A 10,417-nucleotide genomic window follows, 5' to 3' on the forward strand; every position below is an offset into this window, starting at 1 on the left:
GGAATGATGTAGAAGTGTATCTTCCTCATCAAGGATGGCTTTGTACTCAGTAGCTCGTTCCTCCTCATAGTCCGCATCATACTCTTCTGTATGCATGTTTTGTCTGGTGTACGCGGCAATAGTGGGGTTGTAGTAGTCGTTTTCCCAATTGTCTGGACCACTATCGACTGATTCTTCATGTGGTGTGTCGGTCGATTTCTGATGGAAACTGTCGATCGATGTTATAGTGTAAGTTTCGATTGACGCCGAGTATTCTGTCTCGTATTCCACTCCACAGTGGCAAGCTGCAATGATTCCTGGATCATTGATTCTCCTGGAGGACGTCTGTGGCTTCTTGACTGAAATAGGGTCGTAGTGGGTATGAGGATCTATGAGCGTCAAGCACAACTGATTGGATTGCAGGTTGCATACTGCTCCTACTGTTGACAAGAAGGCTCTCCCAAGCAATAGAGAAGAGTTCAAGTTTAGCTTGATGTCTAGGACATGGAAATCAACTGGAAGATTCTCTTGATGTCTTCTTCTTTCTCCATTGTCTCTGAAGAACATCCACAACTGATTGTCTCTGAAGAACATCCATCATTAGGATTGTTCATTAATGCATGTTTCTAGCTGGAACTCTTCTCTATCCGCATCATCAGTTAGCTTGATGTCAAAACATGCGAAAGCTGATAGACTTGTTGACTAAGTAGTTGAGCTTTACATTATCATGCATGCAACTCATTAGACATCTGTAATATTATAATCCCAAGTTTCCTGAATAAAAACCCTAAGTCTAGCTATTTCCTTTTAAGCACCAAAACCTCAACCAATCAATTGAGCAAACACTTGCTTGATAAAAACTGCAATTTACATTTAAATCATTAAAACATCATGCTTAACAAATCATATTAGATTTCTTAGGTTCCATAGCTCCCTGTGAATTTGATCCCTAATTACTACAACTCGACCTCTTATTTGAGAGAGATTAAATCACTCCTTAGGGTAATTTGAGTGGTATCAACTACAAGGGAATCAGTCCTCCCCCGGGTTTAGAGTATGGCTCCAACCTGAGAGGAACCTAGAATAGCAGGATTACTGGAGCAAGGTCTTGTCTAGGGGAAGCCTGCTGAGAATGAGCAACTCCGGTTGACTTGAGTGCACAGGTTATTCCCCGAGTTCGATGACGAAATCGAGAAATAAGGGGCAAACTATTGGGGAAAAATACTCAGATATTGAATTCCTCCAGACCCTAGGCAGGACACCGGCCTCCGGGTCCCCGCTAGGAGACGCCCCGGGTCCTCATTGGGAAGCACTCCGGGTCCGGTCCCAGGAACCACCCCCTTCCTCCGGGAAATGAAAATATTCCGATAAGGGGATCCTTCCATATTTCCGAATATGGAAGAGTTTAACCCTATTTGCTGACCAAGACCGGCCTACAGACGACTATAAAAGGGGAGCCAAAACCCTAGAACAAGGGATTGACACTTCAAGACTTAGAGATTAGGGCTAGGCGACTATAACTAGGGTTCTTACTCAATACATTGTAGTTCTGGCTTGTTTAATCAATAAAACATCTCTTCAAGTCTTATTCTCTTCAAATCTATATGAAATCAAGGCTTGTCCATCGTTCTGTAGTACTCACGAAGATCCTACAGAAAAATCCCCTAACAAGGATGGTCTGGCATCACTTCTCTAAATCTCTGGCAGAGGTCTTGAGCGTGGGGAGACATCCGCAAAGCCACTAAGACGGTTGAAAACCGATGGTGAGTCTTGGCTTGCTCCCGAGGATGCTCCAGCGCCCATCTTGCCTTGAGAGTTACTCATGTATTTAGGGTTGGCTGATGACTCTTCAGTGCTTCTGGAACCTCCCACCCCCTTTCTCTGAGTGCGTTCTGGTAACCAAAATTGCGAGGGCTCTCCAATCATGTTTTTTCCTTTCCTTTCTCCCTCTCTTCGTCTGATTGGGTTAGCTGTTCTTTGAGGAGGCTTATCGGACTTAGAAGCTTTGCCACCTCTCTGTCCTCTCTTTGTTATTCCTCTACCCACAGGCTCCTCATCTCTCTGTCTACTTGAGCCCGACTGAGTCTCTGTTCTTGATGCCTCCCTAAATCTTTCTCTCGAGCCACCGACGTTGGTTGTTATGTCTCCTTGCAATGGGCAGTAAAGCTGATCATGAGTTAGTCTTTTACAAGTGAAGTATACTTTGATTAGCTTTTCATACTCTAACTCCGTTGGAACAACTTCCCTTGATTTAAATCTTGCGATTCTCCTAAACTGGAGAGGTTCTTCTGTATTGATCCAGACCAGCGCTCTTACATACTCCACCGAAGAAAAATTTTTAGCATGAAGCTCCACCTTTTCCACTCTTCCCAACGGACCAATTAGACCTCCCGCTGCTTGCTTCTTAAGGAGGTGCATAGGATGCCTCTGATTCTGATCCAGAACGACATGTGACAGAGAAAATCTAGGCCAGGATTTAGGGACTATTTGTCTAAATAGACTATCCAACCATTCACGAACCAATGACCTTTGATAAGTACATGCTGCAAATCTCTCTCCTACTGGAAGAAGAACTGAACTGTGTTTCCACTCACGCCTCTACCTTTGACGCTGTCTTCCATCCCCCAGATCGGAGGGGGAGCTTTAACCAAGCCTCCAACTTTATGAACTGTGAGATTCAAGCATCTGACAATTATACTCATAGAATTTTCTTCAATAAGATCTTCATTCTCCAGCTTTGGGATTTCTACAAACTCTCCATCTTCCAACAACTCCAAGTCTTTTAGCTCATGGAGAAGAGAAGATTCTTTCTTCTTTCTAGGCAGATTCACCCCGCTCACCAGTATGAATCACAGATCTGGTAGAGCAAAAATGCATTAGAAATCTAGTAATACCACACAGGCTTACTGAAACTACCTAATAAAGATTATATCAGGTAGAATGAAACTTCAAAAACCAGAATAAAGGAGATCTATTTCTTTATCTTCCCCCAAAAAACTCCAGATCTGGCTTCTCAAGACTTGCGACAAGATCTTGTCTTGACAACCAGCTTCGCCGGAGGCTAATTGATCAGAAGAGAGCTTGGGGATGATGAGCGGCAGTGAAAACCCTAGCTTCTCCCTCGTCGCCTTTCATTTTTTTTTTTTGAACATTCGTATCTTTGATTGATACTTTGTAACTTTATTTGCCATCAATCTCGCCTACTCAATTAGCAGTCAATTGTTAGGTAGTGCAACAACTCCTTTAATTTCAGAAAAAAGAAAAAAAAAAAACATGTGATTGGTGCATCACTGAGGACGTGCCATTTTTGTCCTTTGGTAAAGACGTAAGGACGAGAAAAAATAAAACAGACCTCAAAAACCCTCGAGTCATATTCTCCCTGCGGCGTGGCCGTATCAATCGCCGTTTAATTGCACTCTTAAACCTAAACCTAATTAAAACGCCAAATCGCTTCATATGGCAGAGCGCGTGTCTCTCGCACTTAACACCACCACCACCACTATGGCTTCCTCTCTTCGCACTCAAGTCTCAGCTTCTCGTCTCCTCCGCTTCTCCTCCTCTGGATCCAAACTCTCTATTCCCTCGTCATCTTTATCGTTCACCAGATCTCTCGTCTCATCGCCGCTTCTCTCTCAGGTACCCTTGCAATTCTTCATTTCTTTTTTGCTATATATGAATATCCGATCTGAGTTTCCTCTAATCCTGATTTCAGAAGAGATGTCAAGCTGCGTTGGTGAATCGGAGTTTCAGCTCGGCTGCAACCACCCACTGCACAGCTGCTACGGATCCTGAACAGTTGAAGAGTGCTAGAGAAGACATCAAAGAGCTCCTCAACACCAAGTTTTGCCACCCAATTCTGGTTCGTTTTCTCTTGTTGTCTGATCTGTTCTTGAACAGTCTGTAATTTCTTGCTTCATTTTGTTTCATAGGTTCGTTTGGGATGGCATGATGCTGGCACCTACAACAAGAACATCTCTGGGTGGCCTCAGAGAGGTGGAGCTAATGGCAGTCTCAGATACGAGATTGAGCTTAAGCACGCTGCTAATGCTGGTAATATACCTGTTTTTACTAGTTTTTTTTCTTCTCTCTCTGTTTAACCATATGCTTGTTGTTGCTTTCAGGTCTTGTAAATGCTTTAAACCTAATTAAGCACATCAAAGACATGTACTCTGGGATCTCCTACGCTGACCTATTCCAACTGGCCAGTGCTACTGCTATAGAGGTAAATCCTGAACCTACTTTTACTGGCCATGGACATATTTATTTAGTAACTAGAATTTCTGAAATTCAGGAAGCTGGAGGACCAAAAATACCCATGAAATATGGAAGAGTTGATACCTCTGGTCCTCATGAATGTCCTGAAGAAGGAAGGCTTCCTGGTATTAGCACTCTCATTTATGGATGTTTTCTTTGGTTACGTCATATTATTTCAAAATTTATATTAATTTCCATTGTCATACCTGTGTTCTATAGACGCTGGTCCTCCTTCACCGGCTAATCATCTTAGAGAAGTCTTCTACAGAATGGGTTTAGATGATAAGGTGAATTGCGCTTCAATTTTCGTTAGTTATAGAAGATGACCTATAAGTAAATGATTATATCGAATGACTTTGTAATTGCAGGACATAGTTGCATTATCTGGTGCACACACCTTAGGAAGATCTAGGCCAGAACGTAGTGGTTGGGGGAAGCCAGAAACTAAGTACACGGTATTCTTTCTTGTCCTGTTCCATAACGTGTTGTTTATTGAACTTGTATTTAAGTTCTCACTATTATTGTTGGGAATTTGGTTCAAAACCCATGTATACCGTCCCGGTTGAACCCGCAGCGGTTATATATTTTGGATGCGGGACGGGTCAGCATATTTTAAACCCGATATCCGTTAATCTACCGGATTTATAATTTTTTAATAGATATTATTGTTTATGAATATTTATATTTAAGAAAATATGTATGTATTGATTTTTTTATATTATACAATTTATATTATTAATTTTTCTTTTTAATTAAAATTTATATAAATTTTTTAATTTAATTATTATGACTTGCGGATAACCACAACTTCAAGCAGGGCAGATGCCGGTATGCTAAAATTTATTCGTAGGCCATGCAAGTCAAAAAAATTTTGAAAAAAAAAACTGCTAACCCGCCGGGGGTCAAGCAGGGATCCGACCCATTTCCCAGCTCTACTCACTATGCGTTGTTGCAATATACTATTATAGAAAGAGGGGCCGGGAGCACCAGGAGGACAGTCATGGACTCCAGAGTGGTTGAAGTTTGACAATTCTTACTTCACAGTTGCGTTTCAGAACATAACTCTTTCTTTACATCTTGAAATGAAAGTCTTTCTTTTTTGTCCTTTGATGCCTATTATTTTTTTTTTTCGTAACAGGAAATCAAGGAAAAGAGAGATGAAGATCTTCTTGTCCTGCCCACTGATGCTGCCATCTTTGAAGATCCTTCTTTCAAGGTTAAAAAAAACTCTAGTTGAATCATTTCAATATGATATTTGCCTTTAAAACTGAAACTACAACGAAATTGCAGGTCTATGCTGAGAAGTATGCTGCAGATCAGGATGCTTTCTTCAAGGATTATGCTGAATCCCATGCAAAACTCAGCAATCTTGGAGCAAAATTTAACCCTCCTGAGGTTAGCCGTTGTTGTATATCTGTCGTTTTTATAGCATCAAAGCCATTATCATCTTCTCGCATCAAAATCGTAATGATGCAGCATCGTGTTATAGATATATATTATTTGATTATTATTTTATCTTATTGTGTAGGGTATAAGTATCTAGTCGGCATCTAATTTACTCTGTCGAGTAAGCTTTCTTTTCTTAATATCAAAATGCAATCAGTTTCCCAAATGTTCACTGAGTATTTCTCATTCGGGATTCTCTGGTTTATGCAGGGTACTTGTGATTTTTGAAAAAACAATAATGACAAAGAAGAAAGAGAACACTTGTCGAGGGAACTTTTCTTCTTAGTCTTGCAGATATCTTTTGGACAATGTTTCTGCACAAAGGATTTGGTTGATTTTCTTTTTTTTGTTGAGGCCCTTAGCTATTGGTCGTTCGTGTCATGGTTGAATTGTCGTAATTGTTTTTTGAAATAACTTGAAAAATGGGACACTTTTAAGTTGTCAATTAGACAGTGGCCCTTGTTCGGGAACGTGTTAGGCGTTAGTCGAGCGGTCGGGCTGGATCTAGCGCCTAAAGGGAAAATCGGAGATTAATCAAAAATTATGCAGGGTAAAATTTTTAGATTGTTTAGTATGTTATAAAACATGTTAATTTTTAATTGTGTATAAAATTAATACATTTTCATGTTTAAGATTGTATAAAACACAAATAGAATATATAAATTTAATATAGTGTAAATTTTTATCAAAATTATGAATATAAATGATATTTATAAAATTTTAAATCAAATAAATAAATAAAAATATTATTAAAAAAAATAGATTAGTCGGCCGGCTAGGCTGTCTAGATGGAGAAAATCGTATATCCGATTTTTTAACCGATTTGGCATAAATCGGGGTGAAAGATCAGACGGTTAGACGGTCGATTTTTAGAACATGGGACAATATAGACACATCAAGTTTAAATAAAAAATTTGAGCTATTTTACAGGTTTCTTAAAAATCCTTATTCTTTGGCGAACACTGATAACTCTTTGCATTGCCATTGTTTATTAGTGACCTATATTTCTTCGAACAAAAATGGCCTAGTGATTTAAATGTATACTAGATTTAGGTCTACTTTTAAAAGAGTGGATATATTTTTTGTTTTATATTTTTTTTTAAATTTTATTTCTTTTTTTTTTGTTTTTGTTCAAAATTTAATTTCTATATTTGTATTTTTAGTTATATTTGTGTTTTTCCTTGTATAATACTTAATTGATTAATAAGAAGTTTTAATAATTGTATTAAAATAGTTAGATCATACCTATATTAATAGGTCATGTTCCTGTTTTAATAGAATAGATCGTAGTTTTGCATTTTTGTATTAAAATACTACTTTCTTCGTTTTTTTGAACCAAGTTACAACTTCCTTTTGTCAAAAAGTTGCAACTTTCTTGTTTTTAACTCTTCTTTATAATATTTTGAGATTTGCTAATCTCAAAGATATTGGTTTATAGAATCCACATTGAAATTTTTTTATTTCTCAACGACCTGCTTTATATTGAAATTAGTTTATATATTTTACTGAGAGAAACCATGATTTCTTAATTACGAGGCTAATCTTAACAAAGGCGTCAAACAAGGACTCAAACACAATTAAATAAACCGGTTTCTTGAAACACATGTAATTGCCTTGTTTTCTTAAATCTAAATCAAACGGTAAATAATTAATTGTTTGTTAAAGGACTTGTCAGACTATCCACAATGATGGAATTATTTAACACCCTCATTTTCTTTTGTAACACTTCACGTAATCTTCTCCCACTTCCATTTAATTATTCAACGCCAATTTCATTTTTAAGCTGTATAATAATTTTAAGCTGTATAGTGATGGAATTATTTAACACCCTCATTTTCTTTTGTAACACTTCACATCTTCTTTTCCCATTTCCATCTAATTATTCAACACCAACTTTATTTTTAAGCTGTATAATAATTTTGCTTAATAAAATTGAACACCTTACCTCACCATTTTTTATTCTTTTTTTATCTTACAATTTAATAACTACGTATCACATAACTACATATAACATTTTTCATGAATGTGTGAATCATGGGTGTGAGTTCAACAAGTGTGCAATGCTCAACAACTGTTATGACAGAGGCTGCGTTAAATAAAGCATCTGATCGAATCCGAGCAATAAAAGAGAATGTTGAATACTATAAATTTTTAAAGCATCTACTGACGAGAAACTGATTGGATAAGACATTCATGAAGAGCAGAATACCACATGAACCCTAAATGTTTGTTTACATGCAGAAACGAGATGGAAATCGATCTTAAATATGCAACCAATTAAAGGTAAACTTGTACTCATAACCCAAAAATAATCTAGCCGTTACACATGACTTTTGATTGGTACACTAAAAATTTAGCAGCTAGTCACAAAATGTGAGTACTGCTATCAATGTTTTTCTCTCCAATGTTCCAAGCCACAACCACTCTATCGTACCTTACGAAGTAATTAATCTATGCCTTAAAACTAACATAGCACAACCCAACCTATATGGATAAATACAAGCATACATTCAGATATCCGAATGATGCCCTATATGTTTAAGATCACAATCCAAACTTAGATCGTTTCTCCAACGCGTTCAATGTTTTCTGGACCACACACAACGAATGTGCTATTTTATGAGTCCCAACAATGTTAACATTGTTTTTCGCTATTTGATCATATATTTGTCAGGTTAAGTCATTCTTTTGTTTTAAATTGTTTAACTTCCTAAGGAATGTCCTTCTCTTGTCATGTTATGTCCTATCCTAAGTGTTTAACATATTTAATAAGTGTTTAATGTATTCCAATGCGACTTTAAATTCCATTGTTTACAATTTTTTTACCATATAATTTGTTTAATTACAAAATAAGTTTACATTTTCTGAATCTAGATAAATGAATATCACAATTAACCAATAAAACGAGGAATAGTTTGAGTTCCTTTTTCTTTGTCGTTGAACTCCGAGTACCGCCTATTTGACATGGTATATAACTGGTTTTCTAAATTTAATTTTCTTCCGAAGTTTCAAATGTTGTCAAAAGAAGTTGAAATTAAATCTTTTGATGGCGTAGAGGTGAGTATTAATTTTGCTTCGTTGTTTTTGATTAGTTTTGAAAATATATCATATACAGTTTCAGCTTTTTTTTAACATTTGTGTATGTTGAATAGTTAAATTTCTTTTTATTTGTATATGCAATTTTTACATTACATTATATTAAATTTATTTATTTATTATAAAATATGTTTTTATATGATACCAAAAGTAGGAACATGGTTAACTTAATAAAGATGAAAAATTTAGTTTGAGGTTATTTTCTTCTAATTTTTTGGAAACTTAATATAATTACTTGTGTATTCGGCTTGAAATATCTTAGTTAAAATGATCAAAATTTTATCATACAAAAATGCATGAGGGTAAAATTTTCTAACAAAGGAAAGTATTGTTATAGGTTTACATCGACAACTTGAAATCAAAAGTCGAATCTCCATTTTAATATGTCTAATAGTGCAATATTGTATTTAGTAAAACGAATTTAATAAAAAATAACACAACATAAATTAGTAGTAAATCCAAAATTAGAGAAATTATGTGACACTTTATTCAATAATTTGATTTTTTTTTTTTAGTTTTTAGTTGTAAAGTTTATAAGGTTAATTTGCTTACAGCAGGGTGATGTCTTGTTAATTTTCAGTTATTTTTTTATTTTGTAATATAAGTAATTGAGTTTACACTTTAAAGTAGTTATAATATTAATACATATTATCTCTATGCTAACTATCAAGCTGTCCAAGGCCTGCTCTTAGATGTGATTCCTGATTAGATAGGAACTTGACTTCTTCCCACAAGAGGAATAGAGTATCAAATCGATCTTATAAACGGTTCTGCCTTACCAAGCAGACCGGCCTATAGAATGAATCCGAAAGAGATCAAGGAGCTGGAGAAGCAAGTACAAGAGTTAATGGCCAAATGGTACATCCTTCATAACTTTAGTACAAGTTATGTGTAAGTTCTATTGGTTACCAAGAAAGATGGAACATGAAGAGTGTGTGTAGACTGCAGAGAAATCAATAATATCACCATCAAACAGCACCACCATATCCCACGTTTAGGTGACATGCTTGATTAAATGGATCAACCATATTCTCCAAAGTAGAGTTGAGAAGTGGATATCATCACGTAAGGATGTGAGTAGGAGATGAGTGGAAGACTGTTTTTAAGATCAAGAAAGGTATATATAAATGGTTGGTCATGCCATTTGGTTTTACTAATGTACCAAGTACATTCATGCGTCTTATTTATCAGATTCGTAGATCATTTATAAGCAAGTTTTTGGTTGTGTATTTTAATGACATACTGATCAATAAAAAATGTTTAGATAATCTTAGGCATTTAGAACTTGTGTTGAATATTCTTCGGAAGGAAGGTTTATATGCCAACCTAAAGAAGTGCACATTTTTTACTGGCCAGTTAATTTTCTCAGGCTTTGTAGTACGTAAACAAGGACGAAAAGTGGATAAGGAGAAGATCAAATTCATTAGGGAATGGCCGATACCAACAACCATTGGGAATGTGAGAATCTTTCATGGTCTGGAAAGTTTCTACATACGGTTTGTGAGATATTATAGCACCATAGCTGCACCTTAACAAGTGTGATCAAGAATAATGTTTCTTTCTCATGGGGAAATCCACAACAAGTTTCCTTCAACACTTTGAAGGAGAGGACACAAGCTAAGGGTCTAGTTCTTCAAGACTT

At 36.2% G+C, this 10,417-nt stretch overlaps 1 protein-coding gene across 2 annotated transcripts; it reads left to right on the plus strand.

Moving 5' to 3' along the window:
* The first annotated feature begins 3,293 nt into the window (after window positions 1-3,293).
* LOC106422138 (L-ascorbate peroxidase S, chloroplastic/mitochondrial) lies at window positions 3,294-6,124 on the plus strand. Of its 2 annotated transcripts, none has more exons than XM_013862965.3 (12): window positions 3,294-3,615; window positions 3,692-3,838; window positions 3,909-4,029; window positions 4,101-4,201; window positions 4,271-4,358; window positions 4,453-4,520; window positions 4,602-4,688; window positions 5,202-5,276; window positions 5,372-5,449; window positions 5,524-5,628; window positions 5,762-5,800; window positions 5,890-6,124. In XM_013862965.3, the coding sequence occupies exons 1-11, from the start codon at window positions 3,436-3,438 to the stop codon at window positions 5,774-5,776; spliced, it is 1,065 nt and encodes a 354-aa protein (XP_013718419.1). In that variant the 5' UTR covers window positions 3,294-3,435; the 3' UTR covers window positions 5,777-5,800; window positions 5,890-6,124. The 2 variants fall into 2 exon arrangements, with proteins under 2 accessions (XP_013718419.1, XP_013718420.1); XM_013862966.3 differs by having other exon boundaries at window positions 3,304-3,615; window positions 3,695-3,838.
* Window positions 6,125-10,417: the final 4,293 nt, after the last annotated feature.

Source organism: Brassica napus, chromosome C9 (genome assembly GCF_020379485.1).
Source record: "Brassica napus cultivar Da-Ae chromosome C9, Da-Ae, whole genome shotgun sequence".
Lineage (NCBI taxonomy): Eukaryota > Viridiplantae > Streptophyta > Magnoliopsida > Brassicales > Brassicaceae > Brassica > Brassica napus.

Excerpts from the sequence above, each read along its gene's own strand:
- LOC106422138 (XM_013862965.3), top strand. The coding sequence starts at position 3,436 with ATGGCAGAGCGCGTGTCTCTCGCACTTAACACCACCACCACCACTATG. Across the intron at positions 4,689-5,201 it reads AGCCAGAAACTAAGTACACG|AAAGAGGGGCCGGGAGCACC; the intron begins GTATTCTTTCTT and ends ATACTATTATAG. Across the intron at positions 5,450-5,523 it reads TTGAAGATCCTTCTTTCAAG|GTCTATGCTGAGAAGTATGC; the intron begins GTTAAAAAAAAC and ends ACGAAATTGCAG.